The following is a 25,091-nucleotide window of genomic DNA, read 5'->3' as shown; positions in this document are numbered from 1 at the left end:
ATGGTGAACATAGGTCACCAAAACTTAACTATTACTATGAGTTTACTTTAATGTTTAATGTTGTCTAGTAGGAGCGTAAATTTTCAGTTGATGTTATTTTATAATGTTTTTTATAATGTTTCTATGTGATTTAATAGCTTCAAGTTACATGATTACATTCAAAACATTGTACTTTTATTTATAAAAATATGGCAATTACTTTTAACTTATTTATTCCTTCTCGTTAAAGAGGGTTCAAATCTCTAATCTCGTAGAACACGTCTTAACTAGTTGAGTTTACTTTTATTTATTCCTTTTCTATAAACTTTTAACTTATTCCTTCTCGTTAAAGAGGGTTCAAATCTCTAATCTCGTAGAACACGTCTTAACTAATTGAGTTAAACTCAACTTGACGTACTCGACTTAGGAGCCTTTCATAACCTGTTTTTATGATCCTTTCATACTCTGCTCCTTAATAGAAGCCTTTCATAACCTGTTCTTATGAACTAGAGTAACCGATCTTCTAAACATGCTTTCATGATGACGTACAATAAGCTCAAAACCCGAAGCTCCTAAAAGATCGTGAAACTCTTCCCATAGAGGTACCGATAGTTTTGGGACACACTACAGCGAGAACGAGCTCCTACATGTTCACTAGGTTTTTAATTACTTAATTTACTATAAGATAAATTTAAGCAACTCATCTCATCATATGATTTTTTCCCATCACAAATTGATTTATCTAACTCATCATTGTGATGTGCTAACAGAAATAAGGGTGAAACATAATACCTCCAAATGATACAGCAGAAATACATGCAAGAATCACTTTGAAAATTTTAGCAGTAATAAATTATGTTACTGTCTACAAAGAGCCTCAAGGCCTCTCATACTGTTCAACTAAGTAACAAAAGAACCTGCAACTCTTCTTGGTCATTAGTAATCCTGAAATTTGTTAACATACAATTGTTAGACATTAAGAGAGCCCTGCATTTCAAACAAAGGATGCAAGATTAAGCCATACTGGAGGCTTTACATTTAAACGTTTTCCTTAACGTGAATTTACGTCAAAATCGTACCTCAACTCGACTGCATGAGCAGTCTTGTAGCAGCCGAAACAGCCAAACAAAACAGCTACTTTACGCGTAAGAATCACTGGGAAAGTGAACGTGAAAAGGTCAGCCATAGGGTTAATGGGTAAAAATGTGTGAGCAAACTTCATATTGAAGTGATTAGTGAAACCACAAACTTTGTCTTACATCACCATAAAATAACGGATGGAATTTTAGCAGCAAATAATGCCAATATCGAGGGCAGGAGTGGTTAAATTTAATCCTATTCATGAGTAAAGTTCAAACTTCAACATTTCAGACCCACCAGAAAGAAGAAATAAATTATTAATTTGCTTGTTAGGAAGACCAGAAAATGGGACCCTAAATTCTTCGATGGTTACTTGGAAGGTATGCAATTTGCTAGATATAAAAGAAAGATATGCACCTTGCTAGATATTAGAAGGGCTGCCGCACTAATCAACCTGCAGTATCCAAATCAACCTCTGCATCTGTCTCGCCATCAATCATACCCGGCTCTACCTCGGCATCGGCTTCCAACTGCCCTGCCTCTTGACCAATATCGGTGTCGGAGCTTTGTTTATTTTCTTCTGGAGTTGGAGTACCGCCTTGAGATACACTGCCAGCAGCAACGGTTGTATCGGCATCCATCGCCACTGATGGTCCATCAGGGTCACTTCTGGTTCCTTCACCATCATTCTCACTAGCTGGTGTTGCCATCTTTTGCCAAAATCCATTGATGAAAAATGTTAAAACAAAATAGAAAATAATTTCACAGAAAACATCAACACTAAAAATCAAGGTGAAAACTGAAATCCACAAGAAATCCACAAGAAACCCACAATCATTAGTGACGAAACCATGACGCATCTATTCACTATTTCGCTTTTCTCGTTGTTATTGGACGAAAAACCTCTCGGCGTTCATTGTGCACATTGCTCTTCCTAATGACACAATGATCTTTATGGATTATCCTTACACTAAAGAAAAGGATGTTATGTGGTCTACATCAACAAGGCACTCCTCTAAGCTATATGGTTCAGGTGCGTCCATCGCGTCTTCAAAGACGAGGTTAAGGATTTTACTCCTTTTTTAACACCTTATTTATCTAAATTTCATTGGCGAATGAAATAAAGGGAGTTTTCCGATGGGAAATTAATGTTGAAAGAATATAGTCAGGTGTTACACCAATACAAAGAATCAAATCCAAGAAACTATCAAAGGCCCCAAAGATTCTATCATTTCTTTCACACCATAAGTTTTTCATCAACATACATCACCTCAGAAGGGCCTGTACCCCGATATGTAGGACTAAAATGAAATTCTTTTATTTCTACCTGATTTTCTTCAGCTTGACGCATGGCCCCTTTCGTTTCTTCCTTCTTAGCACGTTTAGATCTCTCATTTGGTTTAGCTTGGTATTTGGATCGTACATCAGGTGGCAGGAGTTCCAAAGGCACGACTCCTTCAATGCCATGGTCGGTGAACTGTAATTCCACGTTAAATATTCAGTATCAAATTTTCTTCATTACATGAAATGCTAACGATTTTTGTGCAATTTAAAGCATACTCGAGAAAATCCTTCCAAGTCCTGCCGAGCTGAAAATCGAAGGCCTTTCCAGCAATAAACCTGAGTTAGGAAGAAACATCTTAATGATCAGTTATACAATTGGTCGAGTTGGTATCTTAAACATTACAAAATTGAGAGTTCTCCAATAAACAAAATCTTGGCACTTCTTTAACTTTTTGAAACGAATCATAACAGTACACAAAGTAAAAGCTAAAAAACTGAGGCTGAGAGGTCCAGACAATCCAACAAGGAAGAACGGCTTTAAAGCAGGATGCATTTTTTGAGAAGTGCTTCTTTAACTTTTTGAAACGAATAAACACAGTAAACATAACAGTACACAAAGTAAAAGCTAAAAAACTGAGGCTGAGAGGTCCAGACAATCCAACAAGGAAGAACGGCTTTAGAGCAGGATGCATTTTTTGAGAAGTTAAGATGCCCTGGAGCACATTTGGGATGACATTCTTAAAATTGTTTTGAAAATCTCTATCCTATGACCGTATATTCTACTCGAATCACCAATACAATTTCCGTACAAAGTTTTAGCATCTTTATGGTGTTCATCCAAAGTTCACTTTCTTCTTCATACAATTTCCGTACAAAGTTTTAGCATCTTTATGGTGTTCATCCAAAGTTCAATTTCTTCTTCATTTTAGCTTCACTCTATATTTTAAATGAAAACCTAGAATCAATTTGAAAACCTTAGTAACTAATAATTAACACAATCAGATGCCTTTTTATCCCCTCTAACACCCACCTACCCTAAGAAATTCAATCAGGTGCACAGCAAGATAGATAATGACTACTATTATTTTTCTTTTTCTGATGAAACTCTAAAATTTCTGTAACGGCCCAGGCCCACCGCTGGCAAATATTTTCCTCTTTGGGTTTTTCCAGTTTTCCCTAAAGGTCTTTAAAACGCGCCTGCTAGGGAGAGGTTTTCATGCACTTATAAAGGGTGTTTCGTTCTCCTCCCCAACCGAGGTGGGATCTCACAATCCACCCCCTTTAGGGCCCCAGTGTCCTTGTTGGCACTCGTTCCTTTCTCCAATCGATGTGGGACCACACAAAATCCACCCCCCTTCGGGCCCAGCATCCTTACTAGCACACCGCCTCGTGTCTACTCCACTTCGGGGAACAACCTCCTTGCTGGCACATCGCTTGGTGTCTAGCTCTGATAACATTTGTAACGACCCAAACCCACCGCTAGCAAATATTGTCCTCTTTGGGTTTTCCCTTTCGGGCTTCCTCTCAAGGTTTTTAAAATACGTCTGCTAGGGAGAGGTTTCCACACCCTTATAAAGGGTGTTTCATTCTTCTCCCCAACCGATATGGGATTTCACAATTTCATTGAGGGAAAAAAATGCGTGGCATACAAAAAATATAAAAGCGAACCAAAAGGTAACAAATTTAATAGTATGGACCAAAACTTACTCGGTTACTTTTATGATGGTATTCCGCTTCAATTCCAGCAGACTCGTCCATCTGTAACACAGAAAGAATGACGTTCAGCCTATTAGGAGCAATATAAATATACTTATATTCATATACGTACATATATGTGTAATATACAGCTTTTTGCCACAGAAAAAGGCAAATTGAAACTAATATCAATATAATTTTATTTCAAACTATAAGGAGCAAATGGGTAAGAAGAGTTCATTCAGGTAAAACAATGTGCTTAATATGCTTACATCCTCTGCCAAGGGTTTCCAATACTCAGAAATTGCAGGAGTGCGGACACGTTGAGGATCAGTCAAAGCATTCTGAGGAAATAAAAAATGATGTCAGTATATTCATACTCTATAGATACGTGAAGTGAATGGCCTGACCAGACCACAATTTACGTTTTTTATAACTAAATTAGAAAAGTAATTTTGTGCTCATTTATTGTTAGAGTTTTATATTAGTATAATTGTAAAAATATTAGTTGCGTTGTCCTTTATTGTCTTTTTACCCCCCTCCTACTTAAGTTGATCGTGTACGCTTGTATGAATATATAGCTCTTTAGTGGATAGAATAGAAATAATGATTCTCTCAAACCTTTAGCATTAACCTAATTAATCTTTATAATTCCCCAGGTGCAGACTTAGATTTTAGATTTTGAAAATTAAGGCTTAATATTTGGACAATAGAACCTCTTCCCTTGATAGCTAATTATGTTAAATTATGGGGAATTTTCCTCAAATAAAAAACAAAGGCTTGAACAAAATCATTTTAGTCAATATTAATTCCGAGCAATAATAACCGATGGTAACTGATAACTGCTCACCGGATTCTGATCAGCCCACTTCCACAATTGAGAGAGTTCTTTATTCCCTAATCTCCACCTTGGCCTACTGAAAAAAGTTTTAAGGAAAAACGATGAGTAACAGAGATAGGCATGAATACTTTTTAAACAGGAAACAGAATGGGGCTGGAGGAGGAAGAAGGGGGGAAGCCAAAAGTGGAAAGAACAAAAAAACATATAAAAGAAGAATAAGAAGAAAACAACAAGAATCAACCTCAATTCTTAATATTTAGCATTCTTTATCATTTGAAAAAGATCAACCAAGAACCAACCTATTCATTCAAACATAACATGTATACATACATGTAAAGAACCGTTTACAGCAATAAGTAAGACTGAACATCCTACATCCAAAAGGCAAAGCCCGTAGTTGTTCCACTTCCAAATACACATTCAATCTTGTAAATTGAGAAATATGGAATGTCATGGAAACATTTAACAAAACAAAACAAAACAAACCTCTAACAATATAACCTCCTAATTAAACCAGCAAGTTGCAAATTGAAATGCATCCAACGTCGTGTTACAAACTTTAATGATCATCCACAAAATATTGAACTTCTAAAAGTTTCTCACCATCAAAATTTGTAATGTCGTGTAATGGTCTTGCAAAATTTGTTGAGATGCAAATAAGTCAACCTAGACTCCCACGATTGTTTAAGAAAATAAAGAGGCAATCCCTATGATTCGCTCTTGTATGAAAGAATAAAAAACTTAGGAAGAGAAATAGAAAAATTAAACTAAATTACTATTCCTGTCATCTACATGATAAGCGCCCCACTACATCTAAGCAACAATTTTTTCTTTTTTCCTTCATGACTCATGCTGTGGTTTGATCATACACCAACCCTTCTAACTTTCACGACAGAAATAATTTGAGTTTTATGAGACAGTTCAAGTAAGTTTTATAGAAAAACAGAGAATAAATAACTTATTTTGAACAAATAGCTTTCAATATTTTGTCCCCTCAACTGTTTCGTAATTCGACTTACAAACACTGACAACTGATCTGGCTTTGAAAATGAAACCTTAGTATTGTATAATGTTTAGCCCGCACATAATTAAGACTTGGTTCCGCTACTTCCCAATATTTAAGTGAATTAAGCCCATTGACTAGAAGCCATACCGTTTTTTAGTTGCATCATGGGTGGTTTTCTTTTCAATTGGTTGCTTTTCAAAAGGAGGGCAACCATCACGTTTCCACCACACCTACAAGTACATTTGGGATAACGTTTAAGCTATAAAATGGTTATTGCGGAAAACAAGAATATGACAAGCAGGACTCACCCAATTATTTTCACGTTCTAATATATGCTCAATCTTCTGAAGAAATTCTTTTCCTCTTGGCGGTGTCACCTCAAGCAACTTCTTCACACGCTCCTCACAAGATTTAATTTCTTCTCTCTAAATTTTAAATTTTTTTTTTTAAAAAAAAAAAAAAAGGCATGCAGTAATGCATTTAGAAAAAAACATTTAAGAAGGAAAAGTAATAAATTTTGACAGGAAATAAACAGGAGGTATAGGAAAAGTATCCAACCATTTTATGTTAGAAGAAATGAATCAAAAGGAAAAAATAAAATAAAAATTTTGATGTTCCTTTAACCAATTCAGTATCAGCATCTAGCTGTCACCTTTCCATTAACCATAATAATTATAAAAAAGGAAAAAAAAATGATATTTCTCAACGCCTCAGACATTGATGTTGAAAAGTTCTCATGGAAAAATACACACTTCATCAGAGATTTTGTTGGCTGGTAAATGGGGGTGAAAAACAAAACAAAATAGCATTTAACTTGGAATGGTTTCTAATTTTAAACGAATAATAATAAATATCCAAGAAATTGATCAGAAGGCTAGAATCAACAAGAGAAATTTGTAATTTAAGATTCAAGTAAGGTTTGCAAGATAGTGGAAAGGGTAGAACTGCTTAAAAATAGCATATGTTACTAACCAGGGTTTCAGATGGAACATCTTTCTCATTCTTTCCTGGGGCCTATAATAAGAAAAATTCTAATTAGGACTACTGCAAACTTATCGAAAATCAATTCAGCATAAGAATTTTAGAACATACTGTACAAACTACCTTTAGATAATCAAACAATATAAGGCACTGCACAAGAACGTGGCGTCGAAAACTTGGATCCTTTAACTGCAACACACAAAAAAAAAGAAGGGAAATAGCAAATGGAGACACAGCCAAGCTAGTTGTCTGACAAGTAAAAATTTTAAAACTTTAGTATTCATATGATCTATAGATCAAACTTACTTCTAAACCCATCAGTTTACTACTAGTAAGATATTTTATGCTGAAGGTTGCTGACTCCTCCTCCAACATGTTAGCATCTCCCTCTTCATCAGACAAAGGTTGTGCGTCAAAGGTATTCAACACAACCTTTATGTTTCAAAATCCAAAATAAATGCACTTTATGAGATATATGTATTTGAAAACTAAAACGTATCACAATCCACAAGTTTTTTAAAAAAAAAAACACGAGCTAATTCTACATTAGTAAGAAACTAAATAGACAAGAACAAAAAGGTTTACCGTTAAACTCGATGTGAACTTTTGCCACTTTGTTGAAGCAAGAGTAAGGGAGGCAGGATTACAGAAGTATTCCTGGACAAGAATATACATCAAATTTTGTTACGATTACCCAAGAATTGAGACCGTTAAATTTCACAAAAATAATTGCATTAGCAGATGAAATTTTATAATAAGATGAAACTGCAAGATAGTAATATTATCGGAATGAAATTAATTAGATCATTATGAATTATGTATATACCTTTAAAAGAAATCATAATTATTTAATTTGTTTAAAAAAAAGGATGTTGGTTCAATCAAAATTCAAAGGACAAATAAACTAACATTACAAGGCCAATACTCTTAGTATTTACCAAGAGAACTTTAAAAGATTATCAATTAGTCATTTAGTCAAAAGGTTGTCAGAAATTCTATATGGATTGGACTTCCAGACTCTACTTGAAAGATGAGAGGCAATCTTCAAACAAATGACAAAAAAAAAACCCACAGACCAGCACTTTATGTTCCAACATTACCTGTAAACTCCAAAAGGTCTTGTAAAAGTTGAAATCAATAGAAAAGCCTGAAACAAAGAAATGAAATATCACACGCTTGAATGTTAATGTAAATTTAAAATAATAAAAATAATAGATAAATAAATAAAAGCATGAAAGGAGAAAAAGAAACTCTAGTACTTTGATTTTCTAGAATGGAAAGAATATTGTCATTAAAGAAAAGATTAAATGCTGCAATAGCATACCATCTGGGGGTTCTTTCTCATATTTTGTTTCATTGGAGGTGTTGAACACTCCTTTTATATTCACAGCTGCAACAATAGATCCAGAGAACAATATATATGAAAAATATTCAATAAATATTAAAAAAAAATAACATTACAAAATGAAGATGGGTTCTGAAATACATACCAGAACGTTCAGATAAAGGGAAAAAATGTGCTAGAAACATCAGAATGCGTCCACAAAACACCACATCACTTGCCTAAATTAAAATAGAAAAGTTTGTACCATAATTATTCTTTTGTAAAAGAGAGAGATGGCTCAACTATACTGCTGATTGGAAAAGTATTTTTCTGATAAGAAGAGGTGACCATTAATCAAAGAGAACAGAAATTTTCCTACATATAAATAAAAGTTTAAAAAAAAATTATGAGCAAATAAATATAAGTTGACCTAAAGGATAAGTTTAACAATCTATAGACTAGAATTAATTTTGTATTGAAATATGTTCATGCTCCATTTTTTGGTCTAATCATCATCCTGTTCGCTTGTTCTGATGGCAACCGATCACATTTCCCAGATTGTATCCCACAAGGATGTTATAGTTAATATCTGATAGCGGAGCACTGTCACTACCATTCATCACTAACTTAACAAGGTGCTAAAACTGGGTGTCAATGCTGCCAAAACTACTTTGTGGAGTGTTTGGTTGGAAAGAAATAGCAGAATTTTTAAAAAAATAGGCAAAATATTAGTAGGAGGTGTTCAAATGAGCTAATTTTTTTTTTTTTTTTTTTTTTTAAATACGAAACTCGAGAGTATATACGGGATCCGGTGTTTTTCGAGAAAAGGTCCGATCCATTAATACCATGATTGGGTCGCCCACGCTGATGACCTTCAGAGATTTTGAGGCAGAATTGGCATACATGGAAAGAAGATACAACTAACTGGCAGGGGAAAGAGAAAACCCCCTCCCAGAGAAAGCTAAAATTAACGAAGTTTCATGGCACTTGTTCGGTTTCCAGGTTTTGAATTTACAATTTGTTTACACAAATCGGATTAGTTGGGAGGGATGAGTAGAGAAGTCTCAAGAAACCAATTAAATGTTTGTTCTTGCGTCTTAAAAAAGAAAAGGAGAGAAAAGGAGAAAAGAAAAGAACTTCTTCCTCAAGTTCTGTGCATGTGAACCACTAGAAAATTTTCAAAATGAGACTTCAAAGATTAAAAATAATGCAATTGCAATACAATTTAGTACCTTTGATAGACGGCGAAGCAATTGATTGCACGTTCTCAACATGACAAGTTTTCCACGAGCAAAAAGCTCTTGCTGTGTACAAAAGAGCCATGCCATTTCAAAGCAAATAAAGGGACAAAGAATATCTGGGAGTTTAAAATTTACTTAAAAGAAAAATGGAAAAGTTGTATTTCAGTACAAGAGGAAACCTTTCCCAATATATCTTGTTTACTCTCAATGTAACCAAAAATATCTTTGCAGTTCCTCAATGTTGACATTTCAGTCAGATCCTCCAACAGCTGGAATATCATACCTCCTTCGACATGCTCTTTCTCACAAAGATACAGAACAATGTCTAAGGCAAGAATGAAAACATTAAAGTAATTAAAGTGTGCCCGAATGCTGAAGGATTAGATACAAACATTTTCATCATTAGTGCAGTTCCAATGCAGTAAAACCTTCAGACTACAAGTAAAATACATAGTCAAAACTACATAATTGTGGACAATTCCAAATAAAGATGCATCCATTAATGTTCAAAAATTTCGTCTCAATCCAGCTATCAGTCTTGAAAATTAAGGATTTAAAGAAACAGGATCCAAGATATGGAGTCCAGGTGCTCAAGCATATAAGATCATGTTTTCCTGATAGAAACATATAAGATTTTGTTAAGGGTGGAGTAGGTCGAAATCATGATGCACATTGGGCTAATTGCCAAGCTAACACGACGACTCATGGTAGGTTCTCAATTTATCTACATAAGATCACTCATTCATGCTTCCACACAAAATAAGGATGTTGAATGGCTTGGGATTTTTCCTATGATCATCTAAACTTCAAGAGGTGGAAAATTATGGTGCTTGGTCCTCTACCGATGAAAGCTCCATGTGAAGTTTGTGAAGGATGTGAAGTTTGTGAAGGATGTGAAGTTTGTGAAGGATGTGTTGTTAGCGAACAACATCATTAACAATTTCTGCAAGGAAAATCCTAGAGGACAAAAATGTCACTGATGTTTTGCACTGATAAACCCATGGTCCAATGGAAGTTAAAGTACATAATACGCATTTATTCATGATATGAACCAAGGAATGGCGAGCATTGCATGGCTTTTTGGACTCTAAATTGCAGTTTGAAGATCTTGAAATCTTGGTTTCATTACTTGCATCATATCATATTTATGGTTGAAATATGTGTCTTTTTTGAAGGAAAAATCTGAAGACTTGACTATCTTTAAAAGTCATGAATTGCTTGTACAGAAATAAGCCTTAACAATCCATGTTCAAGGTACCCTCTCTTTTAATAAATAATGGATACACACTAACCAGAGAGAACAAAGAATCATCTAGTGGCCAAATACCAAGTGAATTACGATGGAGGGCAAATAATAACTCTCAACCTAGTTTGGACATGCATGGAAGAAGATCAAAAAATTGTTTTGGTACAGAAAGACCACCAAGAGTCCCGAGCCCTCACCAAAGCTCATCTTAATCAATACATTTCACGTCCTCCTATGTTCAAGAAAATGACATTTTGATTTTGCCATTTTCTTGTCATTGCAACTATTTTTCGGAAGCTCCTTCATTTCACGCTTCTACATTTTTATGGCCTTCTTGAACTTTTTTTTCTTCATCGTGAAGTGGTTTATTAAGAGGGAAAAAAAAAAAAAAGATACATCCTTGTCATCGTCTATCTGCTTTTGTGATCTCAGGTATCAATTCTTTTAGAATAGAAAAAAATCTGCTACTTCTTTTAAATACACAATAATTAATAAATCATATCATTAAAAAAATTAAAATCATATCTATGAATATCATTTCCTATCAGAAAAATAAATGAAAACTAGATCTTTAGGTTACAACAAAAAGTTTGAGTCTAAAATAATGTAATACCTAGAAGACGTGGAATATGACCCTGAGAAGTTTCATTGTCATCAATAGACATCCCATACTGCATTATTGGCTCCGCTGACTGAGCTGCAGATGACTGCACGAATATCCAATTGAAAATAGGCTTATCTTCAACAATACTAGAAAATATAAGTGTGAGGCAGAAGAATGGTATCCACATTTGAAATTTAGAAACACTATAAAACACTCATCCTGACCAATGGATAACTTTCCGCTATTATTCTTCTTATCATTTCCATTTTATCCCATTGAATTAATACACTTTTACTTCAAGATAAACTGATAAATATTCCATTTAATATAAGGTTGGAGACAAGAAAGACGTGTCCATAATGAACAAAAACTGTTTCTTTTTAAAGTTTGAACTTGAAGTATCAAGTAAAAGAAATTGGTTTTATTCCTTAGTGTTAATGTCCAGATGTTAAAAGAAACCTAGAATAACTAATCAACCTTCCTTTCTTAACAAATTAATGTCCGTTATAAAACTATATAATCACACACTAACAAACAAAAAGAGTTTCCTTCCATCTCTAGATTTCTCAAATAATCCGATTGCTCCATTCCAGAGCAGCTCCCAAAGACTTTTCTGCACTCAGCCAAATGCTTTTGCCTGCTTTCTCAACTTGTGGCCCGAAACAATCGTTACAAGTTTTCTTAGGCATAATATGATCGACCTGACCCATGTTTAATTTGCAAAACAAGGCTATCCAGCAGAAATTACTATATTGACAAAGGATGAATAAATGGTCCTGGCTTCCCCATTCTTATTACAAACACTACAACACAATAAGCTAACAGCCGTATTAGGAAGCCTTCTTTGTACCTCCTCTATGTTGACTCTCCCATGGTTTAGGATTTGAAATTTTTTTAAATCACTAGACATGTACATAAAAAATAAATAACAAATTAAAAAAAAAAGTCTTAATTATGAGACAAACTGTTGTGTATGTAATTTACATATTTTCAATTTCTATATAGTAAGACCTCCCGAGATTGCTAGATTAACAAGAAAACAGAGCATACTTCTAGATTTCAAGATCTCCTTTAACCGCTCAAGTAAACAAGCTCCAAAGTTTAGCTTACCACCAATTCTTGAAGTAATCGCCTTAGAATATTCTCCAGCAACTGATTTTCATCTTGTGCCAATTTTGTGAGCTTCTGTCATATGAAAAANGTTTTTTTTTTTTTTTTTTTTTGCAACTAATAAACAAAGCTTTCATTTAAAATCAATGAACATATATAAAGGGACCTACAAATTCAAAACCAAAACAAAATAAGGCTACACAAAAACTTTAAACTAGTAATGAACAATAGTAACTCCTTATAAATGGACACCAAGAAAAAGGCCTTGAACCTAGCCAAAGACCAAACTTCATCCAACATGCTCTCTCAAGTTAAAGACTTTGTTCTAGATATTTAGAAAATATGATGCCAAGCTTAAAAATTCATAAGTCCTCACTTTTAGAATATCTATTGATCAAAAGAATGGTTCTCAAAACGAGGTCATTGGACTACTAGATTAACCATTCAAGTGGAGAGGGTCCTCAAGCTCCCATGGGGTCAGCCAACTCTAACAAGAATTTTTCTGGGAGAAAGAAAAATGATCTCTTGAAGGAAAATGACCAGGAGGGAAGGAAGCCACCATTCTTGAGTATCCTTATTGCGGATGGGCCATTTTGTAAGCCCTAATTCTTGAGTTCTGGGAGGCCAAAGGAGATGCCTTGTCCCCAGCCTTCTCTTCTTTTTTGTGTGTATATTCTTTCGATCATTAAATCCTTTCAGCCTCTTATATATAGTGATAATAATGATCCAATGAGAAGAAACAAACTAGAACAGAATCCTCACCCCCCCAAAAAACCAAAAAAAAATTCAACTCTAAATTTATTGGTCAAACTTGCACTTTCCATCTGACTTTAAAACATTCAATACTCAATGAACTCTATACGAACTTATGAGGTGTTATTTTAATGCCATACAATTAGTCCGACGTTTTAGTGTAGCTACCTGAGGTTTGATAACATCTTGAACTGTCTGCAGAGCAAAATTTTCTGGTGGCCCCGTTTGTAATATGGCCTTCCGGAACTCTTCCTGGAAAATAAGAGAACAGCTGCATGATGCTTGGAGAACAATGTATTAAAATATATACATATACATACAAGACCAGAATTGATTTGAATAGTTTCTGGATCAACATGCCCAAATACTAATAAACTCATCCAAGTCCCTACATCACCAAACACGGATCGAATTGTTCCGCTAAAAGAATCGATTGTTTGCAGCTGATATAGTCAATTACAGCCTGACTATTCAATTTCCTTATTACTCTGCCCTATTTGAAAGGTAAAGGAATCTAGAACTTCAGCTTTTCAACTCAAATTTTATCGATTACAGCCTGATTATGAACTTCAAACAGTATAAACATGGAAAATCATGTTTCCTCCCTCGCATTCAAAACAAAAATTTCCGGTTAACCATAAAAGAAGTTCGAAACCCGTACGAGACAATCCTAACAGCTAATAACATGTATTCTCCCGAACCAGAAAACCCTCCACTCAAAATCATCAATTGAAACAAACATTTCCGTGCCTTACTAAACAATAATTTCATAGAAAAATTGAGAGTGATGCGTTCTGAACAATAACCATTGCCATCCAGGCCGCTAAAAGGGCTGAAGAATCCCGCGCTACAATTTACACTAGAACAAAGACCTTAAGAACAAATCCAGGCTCGTAGAATTTTTTACCATGACGAAGATTCAGAAATTGGAACTTCCGGATGATTCCTATGCGTTCGGGAGACTGAATCATCAGCTGGCAGAAAACACGTCGACTCTCAGTGTCGGCCGAGCTTCGAAGTCCTCTCCTATGAACGAAGAGAACGCGATGAAAGCGTTCTTTCGCAAATTTCTTATTGAATTTTTTTTTTTTTAATTTATAAATTTAGCATAAATTATAGTTTCTAAAATTTAATTTTTAAATTAATTTAGTTTTATAAGTTTTTCTAGTTTATTTTATAATAAATTTTAATAATTATCTTTTTAATAAAATTATATAAACATTTAATAATAAATATTTAGTCTAATTTTTATTTTAAAAATTAAATATTGCATCATGAAATAAATTATATTAAATGAGATATTTATAGATCTTATAACATTATAATAATTTATTGATAAAATAATAATATACCTTAAATTTTAATTTAATTTTTTATTTATTTACTTTGTTTAACATCAACATTAATAATTATTCTCAAATAAATTATTTTAATATAACTATACACAAATTTATTTGTAAGTAATTACTACAATAATCGGATTCAATAATTAATTATATACGTTGCAGCTCAAAAATCAAATAAAAGGTGATCGGTATAATTTAATTAATTCATTTTTATAATTTTATAAATAATTATAGCGTTGACTTTTAAATATTTTAAATAAAGACGTAACTCGAGCATGCTAATGGCTTATTTATATAAAAATATATATAATAATAATAATATTCATCCAAATAACCACGAGTTGTCGTTGATTCTTCGACAGTTATTTTTACCCAAACTTCATTCTGGTCATGGACTGATCACCCAAGTTCGGGTCTATAAGGTCCCATAAAGCTTAGCTTTCGCTACGGCTCCGATGGGTTCCCTTAACCAAGCCACTGCCTATGAGTCGTTGACTCTTTCATCAACAAGCACATGATCAAAGTCCTGACCTCCTCTCACTGCTTAGAAGTTTACGGGTTCATGCTCTATTTCACTTTTTGATGGGGTTCTTTTCACCCTTCACTCGCGGTACTATCTCACTATCGGTCACTTATGAGTATTTAGCCCTGCAAGGTGGTCCTTGTTGATTCACACGGGATTCTACATGTCCCATGCTACTCAGGTCACAACGTAAGCTAATGATGCTTTTGGCTACTAAACTCTCGGCGTTCAAGGTGCAGCACTCCACAGTAACAAGTCCACGTACCTAAACACGGGTAGTAATTTAGTATAAAAACTCTAATTTAATACAATTTAGTGCACAAATTTTTATATTTTAACAATTTAATCATTGTATTTTCAAAATCATAATAATTTAACCGTGTTGACGACCTGCCAAATGCAATTAACAATACCATTGAGTTTTTTCATATTATCCCGATATTCAAAATTAACGTTCGTGGCACGTGCACGTTGTATTCCCATCTCGTGTGTATATTTACTACACCACTCTTATTAAAATTACAACAATATTCATGTTTGGTAATTAAAATTAATATTGTTAAATAAATTGAAATATTGATTAATATTTTAAGTGATAAATTAATTTTAACCTAAGATTTAAAAATTAATTTTTAAGACTAAGGATGAAATAATTACCAAAATTAAGCATTTAAATATATAGAAAAACGTAATTTAAAATGCATTAAATTTGCAACGGAAATAAAATAAAAAGACGTTTTAACTTATTTTTACAAAATAGGAAAATGAGGATAAAGTAATTAATAATTATCGAATATATTATTAACAAATTTGGAATATAGTGTTATTATTATTATTATTATTAGTTTGTTTTTGATGACCTGGAAATTCCTTCTCAAGTCTGGGCCACGAGAATGCGTATCGTCTCATCGGTCATTGTAAACGACGTCGTATCGGAAGACGAAAAGGCCAATCCCATGGGCCCCACTCACACGGGTGGACCGTCTCATTGATGATGTTGACTTTTTACCTTGGTAACTTTTATATTTAATTATAAAATTAATTTTCATCGTTTGATTTAATAATTTAAATTTTAAATTTTATTTCGGCACAAAATTTAAAATTTAAAATTATATTAGACAGAAATTTAATTTATATCTGATAAAATAATTAATTTTATTTTAAAAAAATAATTATGAGTATAATTTCGACTATTATTTTTAATATTTTAAATTTATATGGACAAGGAATTCGAATTAAAATATTTTTTATAAAATGAAATAAAAACTAAATTGAATGAATAAACATGAGTTGGAGCAAATTATAAAGATAAATTTTTATTTAATTTTTTGTTTAAAAAAAATGATCGCGGATGAAAATCTGTAATTTAACCACGGTAAAAGTAAAAGAAGGTAAATTCCGCCACCTCGCCATAACGGCGTTTACCCGGTTCTTCATATCCGAGTGCGACCGAGCGAATCCCGTAACGGTGGGAATTTTTGGCGGTAAAAGAACCTAACGTATTCCACGTGTCGGTCTCCCATTGGCTGGGGATGTATGTATGTATATCAAGCATGGTATGATGACATGTTGTTGTTTTTCCCGCGCAAGACCATGCTAAAGGGTTTTCCTGGGAAGAGTGAGAACAGAAGCCCCAAAATTTTAGAGAGAGAAGGGGAACGGAGGAATTCAGAGAGAACAAGCGACAGAGTGAGAAGATAGGGTTCGCGGTTTCGCCCTGGATTCAGTCTCGACGGAGAAAGCCGGCCATTGGAAGGGTTTCTTTACTGGATCTGCTGGTTGGTGGGAGTTCAATTAGAGATCGGACTCATTTCTGAAGCCTTTGGCGAGCAGTTTTGGTCTGTTTTTTTTCTTGTTTTTCTTCCTCGTGGTTTTTAAGGTGCGTTTTTTCCCGTTCAATGCTGTCGTGCTCTTCGTACCATGAATTTTTCTTGGTTGCTTGTCGGCGCTTTGTTGTAAACTCGTTTCCGAAATTTTATTTTTGAAGTACGTGTGTATTTGGAGGGAATAGAGGTGATTTTGAAGTGATAGGTTGGGTATTTTCTGAGAAAACGAGTATGGAAATTCCCATAGGTAGATTTTGTAGGAAGGAGCTGTTTAGTAATTAGTTTGGGGGTGTGTGGGTGTATGAACTAGCTTACTCGTTTGATAAATGTCGGGGGTTTGTGTTCTAGAGATTTGATTTTTACTGTACTCTTCGCATTTTTTTAACTATTGAAGGCGCTCTCATTACTAGCTTCGGAATACCTGTTCTTATAGTTTTAGTTTTTGAAACTTAATTAACTGAATGGATTGTATGTATAATCTAGGGTTGTGTTCACGGAAAACATGGAGGAGACGAAGCCATCAGCTACAAGTAATTGCCATACTGATGGCGAACCAGACACTGTTGAAGTCCAATTCACAGAATTGTGTCAGGTGTTTTTTCCCCTTCTGATGTCTTTCTAGTTGTGATTTGTTCTTTTTTTGGTGCACACATCACTTGTACATTTATCGAAGTCAAATCATTTACATAAAATTTTACTGTAATTATAATTTGGCTGCAGAATGGATTACGTCTGGATGAGAGTTGTTGTAATCAAGCGTTGAAGTTATTTAGAGAAACCAAGCACCTTTTGGTGGCGAATATATCAGCAATTGGGAGTGGAATTGTATATATATCTTTTAATTGTTTTCAAGATTGATTTATTCCTTTTAATAGAAATCCCCTTAAATCTAACCAAGTTTTACTTTAACAGCCTGAAGAAGCCGAACGTTTTTGGTCTGCTTTTGTTTTATATTCTGTGAAGAGGCTGAGAGATAAGGATCCAGAGAGTTCACACTCAGGACCTGAGAACAATAGCTTCACTTTATGTCATATATTGAGAATTTGCAAGCTGAAGTACGTTTTTATTGATACTGTTTTGTTTCACTTCTTAGTAGATTCTATTTGTATAGACTTTATTATTCATTTTTTTTTTTTGTTATCCTGCTTATCATCCAGTATTGTAGAATTTTTTAAAGAGCTGCCTCAGTTTGTTGTTAAAGCCGGTCCAGTATTGAGTAATATCTATGGTGCGGATTGGGAAAATAGACTAGAGGTACAGTAATTTTTGGCATATATTTTGAGAGCTTATTTTATATACAATGTCATCATGTATTTTTGAATTAAGAGCGTATTTTATTTAAATTACTTATTGTTTTTCTCGTGTATTTCCATTTTTGCAGGCAAAGGAGTTGCAGGCTAACTTTGTCCATTTGAGCCTCTTAAGCAAGTTAGTGTTCTTTCCTTGGTGCTTTGCGAGATTCATTTNTTTTTTTTTTTTTTTTTTTTTTTTGTTATAGTATCTTTTATTTCCTTGCCTTGTTTGCATTGTGCAAATCATTCCAGATTTCGTAAATTATTTAAATCACACCTATGTTTCAAGGTACTATAAGCGTGTCTACCAAGAATTCTTCTCCACCAGTGATGCTAATGTTGACAAGCAGTCAGCTAAATCCTGCCATACTGGTTACTTGTCTGATTACCATCGTTTTGGATGGTTGTTGTTTTTGGCACTTCGTGTACATGCTTTCAGTCGTTTTAAGGACTTGGTGACCTGCACCAATGGTTTGGTTTCCATTTTGGTGAGTTTTGTTTTTCTATGAATCTATGACTGCTGTAATTAGTGACAATGGAATGATCTAAGTAGCATTAATGGATCGATGCTGTTCATGAGTTATCTTTTTCTCTGGTCAATCTGAACATAATATTGGGGGTGCTAAAATTATTATTGTGGACTAGAATCATATTAGATTTATCAAACATAATGTTGGATATATGTACAAATGACCGCCCAGCCTTATAAGCAGTAAACTCTTTGACAGGCTATATTAATTCTTCATGTTCCTGTTCGTTTCAGAAACTTCAACATTCTTGACTCTGAACGCTTCGGTAATATTCTCTCCAAATTTGTTATGCCATTTTATTTTCTTATAAAAAAAAGTTGTCTTTTTCTTATAGTTGCTTAGCTCGCCTATATTTTGTTCAGTTAAGAAAGGAGGAAAAGGAGTGGACCTTCATAGATCACTTTGTAATGTCTATGACACCTCAGAGGAAGAACTGAGGGAAGTAATGGAGAAGGCAAATAGTTTGATAGAAGACATTTTGAAGAAGAAGCCTCGTTTGGCTTCTGAGTGTAACAGTAAAAGCTTGGAGAATATTGACACTGGTCAGTTCCAGTGTGCTGCATTTGATGATTCAGTTGCACTCTATTTTATATTTTACATGCCCTTTGTGAGAATTTCATTTTTTCCTTCGGCATTAATGCAGAGGGTTTGATATACTTTGAAGACTTAATGGAGGAGTCATCTCTTTCATCCAGTTTAGAAATTCTAGAAAAGGACTATGAAGATGCAATTCGTAATAAAGGTGAGCTTGATGAGCGGGTGTTTGTTAATGACGAAGATAGTTTACTTGGGTCAGGCAGCTTGTCAGCAGGTGCTGTTACAATGAGTGGCATCAAGGTATTTTCTTTTGAGTTATTCTCATATTCTCTTCCAGCGACAACCTACATATTGGTACTTTATTTTCTTATATTCCCATATGGGTTATGATTTTTCTCCTAATCTCATCAGAGGAAGTTTGACTCAATGGGCTCACCTGCAAGGATGATAACTAGTCCAATGTCCCCACTTCGCTCTCCTTCACATGTTAATGGCACTCTTAATAGTGGTAATGCAAAACTTGCTGCCACACCTGTTAGCACAGCTATGACTACGGCAAAATGGCTCAGAACTGTTATTTCTCCACTTCCAGCAAGACCTTCACCAGAGATGGAGCGGTTTTTGGCTTCATGTGATAGAGATGTAACTAATGATGTAGTTCGCAGGGCACATATAATATTAGAGGCTATATTTCCAAATAGTGCTCTAGGAGAGCGTTGTATACCTGGAAATTTACAAAGTGCAAACCTCATGGATAACATTTGGGCAGAACAGCGACGACTAGAAGCACTGAAGTTATATTATAGAGTTCTGGAAGCAATGTGCAGAGCAGAGTCTCAGATGCTGCATGTGACTAATTTGACCTCTTTGCTGACTAATGAGAGGTTCCACAGATGTATGCTGGCTTGTTCTGCCGAATTGGTTTTGGCCACACATAAAACTGTTACAATGTTGTTTCCTGCAGTATTGGAGAGAACTGGCATTACAGCTTTTGATCTTAGTAAGGTGATAGAAAGTTTCATTAGACATGAAGAATCACTTCCTAGAGAATTGAGGCGACATCTTAATTCATTGGAAGAACGGCTATTAGAGAGCATGGTATGGGAAAAAGGTTCGTCAATGTATAACTCCCTGATTGTTGCTAAACCTTCCCTTGCTGCTGAAATAAACCGTATGGGTTTATTAGCTGAACCCATGCCATCTTTGGATGCGATTGCTGTTCAAATTAACTTTTCTGGTAGTGGGGTATCAACCATGCCGATTCCGCAAAAGCATGAGAGTTTGCCAGGTACTCTTGTTTTCATCTTTGGTTTATTAGCATTAAATTCAATTGGTTAACACATGGAAATGACTTGTAAAATGCAGCATTAGCAGAAAATAATCTAGTTGTCATCTTAACGTTTGCAGAAATCTGTTTTTGTGTTTTAATCTTTATAGATAGAAATGATTTTGACTGCCTTGGAGTTTGTCTCTGTCCAAAAGCGTGCATTTAATTTAACAAATGTGTTTCTTTTCTTTCCCTAAATTATGAACTTGGATCTGTATGGCCATCCTTCAGGTCAGAATGGGGATATCAGGTCACCAAAAAGATTGTGCACAGACTTAAGAAGTGTTCTAGTGGAACGGAATTCCTTTACTTCTCCAGTGAAGGACCGTCTCCTGGCGTTCAGTAATATTAAGTCTAAGCTTCTACCACCTCCTTTACAGTCAGCATTTGCAAGGTATAATCTGCCTCTTCTAAGTGCTACTACTAAAGGGTCATCTTTTGGCTACTACTAAACCATTATTTACATGCTTTATAACTTTATTTGCAGTCCTACTCGGCCTAATCCTGGAGGAGGTGGCGAAACATGTGCTGAAACTGGAATTAGCATATTTTTTAGCAAGGTATAAAAATATCTTCTAATTGACTTTTGATTGGAAGTGTAGTGGTCAGTCCTTAACTGTATGATTGTATAAGATACCGTGGATTTGTGAGAAGGTTAAGGATATCTATTTCTGGCTACTGTGGTATCAAGATAACTGAACATTTTTGGACATCCTAATTCGTGATTTCTAAAGGACAGTAAGATGACAATGTAATAAAAATGATGAATGGATCAAATTACTTGACTTATTACTCAAATAATGTGATTAAAGTTTGGGGAGCAAATGGCAATGATAAGTGTGTGTGACCTGCACTCTTTATTCATATGTTGAGAATATGAGATCTCTCATCCTAGTGGATTTTTTCTATTCTGTTTCCCCTTCCCATTGCTGTTATCTATGATTTTTATTTTCCTATAACCATTTTGATAATAAGCGCTTTGCACGATTTTCAACTTTTAGATCATCAAGTTGGCTGCTGTTAGAGTAAATGGTATGGTGGAAAGGTTGCAGTTATCTCATCAGATCAGGGAGAATGTCTACTGCCTTTTCCAACAGATACTCAGTCAAAAGGCATCATTATTATTTAATCGTCACATTGACCAGATCATCCTCTGTTGTTTCTATGGCGTTGCAAAGGTTTGCTCTAAAGGATGTTGACAGAGATTTTGATACCTGCTCTTCTTTTTTTAAAAAAGAAAGTTTTTGATACGTTTGGATTCAGTTTCTTTATAAGCTTAACACAAACGATGTTGCAGATATCTCAATTGAGCCTCACGTTTAGGGAAATCATTTACAACTACAGGAAGCAACCACAATGCAAGCCACAGGTCTTTCGCAACGTGTTTGTCGATTGGTCTTCAGCACGTCGTAATGGGGTATGCTGTTTTTTTTACTTAAAAAGAATTTGGTTAATAAATGCACATTGCAATGGGAAGTCTAACTCCTTGAATGCTCTGGATTCAGAGATCTGGACAGGATCATGTGGATATAATTACGTTCTACAATGAAATATTTATTCCGTCTGTAAAACCTTTGCTTGTTGAGATTGGCCCAGCTGTTTCGACCATGAAAACCGACAGAGTTCCTCAAGTCATCAATAATAGTGATGGTATGCCTGGTCAAGTTTATTTTGGCTGTAATGGTGATTTCGTCTTTGCAGTTTACATATCATTTCTAAATACGTTTTTTGGTCTTCTTTTGTCTTATGATTAGCACCTTGTCCTGGATCACCTAAGATATCTCCTTTTCCAAGTCTTCCCGATATGTCTCCAAAGAAAGTATCTTCAGCACATAATGTTTATGTCTCTCCGTTAAGATCATCAAAGGTATTTGTATATTCATGCATTCGATTTAATTTATCTTTGTACCACTGGGTGATCTGCGTTTTTTTTTCTCTCTAATCCGCTGAATTGGTCATTTGAATGTTTTCTATAACTTATCGAGTCCATATTGCACCGTTGAATCCAAAAAATAATTTAATTTATTTCCTTTTAACTTGAGGCATGATATTGTTCAGCATTCGTGTTACAAGTTTCACAGGCTATCTTTTACATCGTTTTATTCTTAAAATATCATGTAATAATCTTTATTCTGATGCAACAATTAAGGTAACCATGCACCGCAACACATAGCTATGGTAATGTCGATGTTTCAGTTCGACATACACGCCCATCAATAATTTGAAAAAAAGTTGGATAAAATTATTCCCATGGGTTATCATTGTGTGTGGCACGTATCGTTTATGATCACATGACTTGTTGCTTATCTTACCTCACAAAAAAAGAGGGAAGAAAAACTTATTGCTTATCCTTGTCATACCCTTATCCGTTTAATAGATGATCCGTATCTCATGGTTTCTTATGCTATAGCCTGGCCCAGAGTTGGCACTTTTTAAATGTGTGGAGTTTTTAGTGGACCCGTGGCACCTCCTTTATTCATATTCCATTCTGTAGTGGCATGTCGTTGTCTTTAGTTAAATTCTATCTTTGGGGCGTTTCATCCGGATATATTCTTATGAGATCCCTGATTGAAGTTTAATTGTTCTTGTTAGACTTTTTTCAATAACCACATCACTTGATGATTAGTGACCAATCATAAGTTGCCTTAGTAGTAGCACGTTAAACAATATTTGGGGTGGAAGATTTGAACTTCTAACCTCTTAATTGAGAATATATTTCTTAACTAATTGAGCTATAATGTGTGTTATTTAACCAACTTTTGAAAAATTGTGTACAGATGGATGCGTTGATTTCACATAGTTCTAAAAGCTACTACGCTTGCGTGGGAGAGAGCACTCATGCGTTTCAAAGCCCTTCAAAAGACCTCACCGCCATAAACAACCGTTTGAATGGTTTGAATGGGTACGCTTCAATTCACGTCAACTTAATTTTTGGAATGCCATTGCTTTTTAAAAAGAAAACAGGATTTTCGTCATTAATAAAGTGGCATCGTTAATATGCTAATTGACAACATTTCTTCGATTAGAACACGGAAACTCCGAGGCACGTTAAATTTTGACGATGCGGACGTTGGTTTGGTCAGTGATTCTCTGGTGGCTAACAGCCTTTACCTACAAAATGGAAGTTGTGGATCATCTTCAGGTGCACCAATAAAATCTGAACAACCTGATTCTTAGCTTACAATTTTCCAAACCCGCAGGTACATATATCTATCTATCCATATATATATATATATATATATATATATGTTCTCTCTTCTCCCTCTCACTCTCTTTGCCTCTAAAGTTGTATTACCACGGGGGTATTGTATTGAGCGGTGAGTTAGTGTGTAGAATAGCCGCCACCACTCCCCTTTGTTTTAGGCACCCATCTGGAATTTGTAGTTGGCTATAATTATTTAGTTTAGTTCAATTTCAGCTGTCTTCAATTTGAGCAATTTAATTCATTGCAGCTGTTATATGATAATCTATTACCATATTCACCAGCAAATGTGCCAATGATCTAGGTAAGATATTATGTAACAAGGAGTAATGTGTTAGTGTCTTCGTTTTTGACCCTAAGATGTACATTGAAACGTGAATTCGGATGATGAACTGCCAAATTTTTTTATCCAATCACATGGAAGTCCATTTGTTCGTAGGCCAAAAACAATTGTTTCACTTTAATAATGTGATGTGGTGTAGAGAGATTTAAATTTCTAACCTCTAGATTAAGTGTGTTTGACCTAATCAGTTGAACTATGATCAAGATGGTGTAAAAAAACAATCGTATCGAAATTTAGAATTTAGAAAAGTTGAATTGGAATTAAAATTACTAATGCTCGTTAAAGTGTATAATTGTATTGCTGTTGAATTGGAATTAAAATTACTAATGCTCGTTAAAGTGTATAATTGTATTGCTGTTGAATTGGAATTAAAATTACTAATGCTCGTTAAAGTGTATAATTGTATTGCTGTTGAATTGGAATTAAAATTACTAATGCTCGTTAAAGTGTATAATTGTATTGCTGTTGAATTGGAATTAAAATTACTAATGCTCGTTAAAGTGTATAATTGTATTGCTGTTGAATTGGAATTAAAATTACTAATGCTCGTTAAAGTGTATAATTGTATTGCTGTTGAATTGGAATTAAAATTACTAATGCTTATTAAAGTGTATAATTGTATTGCTCTCAGTGTAATTGTTTCGATATTTCCTTACGACTTGACTTGGATTGTTTACGAGAGAGATTGATAGTGAAGATTCGTGGATTTGGACCGACACCCCAAATGCTATTTAACCTAGCTTTTTTTTTTTTTTTTTTTATGAAAAAATCAAGTTATCTAACATTTTTCAAATATTTATTGTTTTTTTTTCCTCTAACTTTTGATTACTTCTCCTCCCTATTTTCTCCTGTCCACTTTCTTCCCACTGAGAAAAAATGAGAGGGAAGAGAGGAGACCACTTTGAAAAAAGAAAAAATGAGAGGGAAGAGAGGAGACCACTTTGAAAAAAAGGAAGAGCTAGTGGAAAGAAGGGTGCCCAAGTTGAAAGTGAGGAAAAAAAAACAATAAAAAATGGTTTTC

General features: G+C 34.5%; 2 protein-coding genes across 5 annotated transcripts; one reads left to right on the top strand and one right to left on the bottom strand.

Annotated features, from left to right (window-relative positions):
* Positions 1-684: 684 nt before the first annotated feature.
* On the bottom strand, positions 685-14,218 carry LOC111802273 (THO complex subunit 1). 2 transcript variants are annotated; one of them, XM_023686575.1, is made up of 23 exons: positions 14,052-14,218; positions 13,313-13,396; positions 12,392-12,466; positions 11,291-11,384; positions 9,611-9,756; positions 9,423-9,494; positions 8,357-8,429; positions 8,191-8,256; positions 7,967-8,013; positions 7,452-7,523; positions 7,173-7,298; positions 6,990-7,055; positions 6,858-6,899; positions 6,194-6,310; positions 6,033-6,115; positions 4,889-4,955; positions 4,311-4,382; positions 4,051-4,101; positions 2,620-2,679; positions 2,387-2,536; positions 1,477-1,769; positions 1,059-1,134; positions 685-966 (listed from the first exon to the last, which is right to left on the bottom strand). In XM_023686575.1, the coding sequence occupies exons 1-21, from the start codon at positions 14,052-14,054 to the stop codon at positions 1,509-1,511; spliced, it is 1,827 nt and encodes a 608-aa protein (XP_023542343.1). In that variant the 5' UTR covers positions 14,055-14,218; the 3' UTR covers positions 685-966; positions 1,059-1,134; positions 1,477-1,508. The 2 variants fall into 2 exon arrangements, with proteins under 2 accessions (XP_023542343.1, XP_023542342.1); XM_023686574.1 differs by having other exon boundaries at positions 685-924.
* A 2,386-nt stretch (positions 14,219-16,604) lies between these two features.
* Positions 16,605-24,135, top strand: LOC111801868 (retinoblastoma-related protein-like). 3 transcript variants are annotated; one of them, XM_023686066.1, is made up of 19 exons: positions 16,605-16,851; positions 17,323-17,431; positions 17,560-17,664; positions 17,752-17,894; positions 17,997-18,093; positions 18,221-18,267; positions 18,421-18,619; positions 18,860-18,926; positions 19,024-19,203; positions 19,305-19,498; positions 19,610-20,486; positions 20,757-20,919; positions 21,013-21,085; positions 21,527-21,703; positions 21,823-21,942; positions 22,031-22,175; positions 22,280-22,392; positions 23,303-23,427; positions 23,552-24,135. In XM_023686066.1, exons 2-19 carry the CDS (start codon positions 17,342-17,344, stop codon positions 23,700-23,702), a joined length of 3,066 nt encoding a protein of 1,021 aa, XP_023541834.1. In that variant the 5' UTR covers positions 16,605-16,851; positions 17,323-17,341; the 3' UTR covers positions 23,703-24,135. The 3 variants fall into 3 exon arrangements, with proteins under 3 accessions (XP_023541834.1, XP_023541835.1, XP_023541833.1); XM_023686067.1 differs by having other exon boundaries at positions 17,319-17,431; XM_023686065.1 differs by having other exon boundaries at positions 16,605-16,892.
* Positions 24,136-25,091: the final 956 nt, after the last annotated feature.

This window comes from Cucurbita pepo, chromosome LG09 (genome assembly GCF_002806865.2).
Source record: "Cucurbita pepo subsp. pepo cultivar mu-cu-16 chromosome LG09, ASM280686v2, whole genome shotgun sequence".
Taxonomy (NCBI): Eukaryota; Viridiplantae; Streptophyta; class Magnoliopsida; order Cucurbitales; family Cucurbitaceae; genus Cucurbita; species Cucurbita pepo.
Note: the sequence above shows the minus strand (reverse complement) of the source record. Positions and strands in the feature narration are given on the sequence as shown.

Excerpts from the sequence above, each read along its gene's own strand:
- LOC111802273 (XM_023686575.1), bottom strand. Across the intron at positions 8,430-9,422 it reads TGCTTCGCCGTCTATCAAAG|GCAAGTGATGTGGTGTTTTG; the intron begins GTACTAAATTGT and ends ATTTTAATTTAG. Across the intron at positions 7,524-7,966 it reads AGACCTTTTGGAGTTTACAG|GAATACTTCTGTAATCCTGC; the intron begins GTAATGTTGGAA and ends ATTCTTGTCCAG.
- LOC111801868 (XM_023686066.1), top strand. The coding sequence starts at position 17,342 with ATGGAGGAGACGAAGCCATCAGCTACAAGTAATTGCCATACTGATGGC. Across the intron at positions 17,432-17,559 it reads AATTCACAGAATTGTGTCAG|AATGGATTACGTCTGGATGA; the intron begins GTGTTTTTTCCC and ends ATTTGGCTGCAG. Across the intron at positions 21,943-22,030 it reads CTTCAGCACGTCGTAATGGG|AGATCTGGACAGGATCATGT; the intron begins GTATGCTGTTTT and ends CTCTGGATTCAG.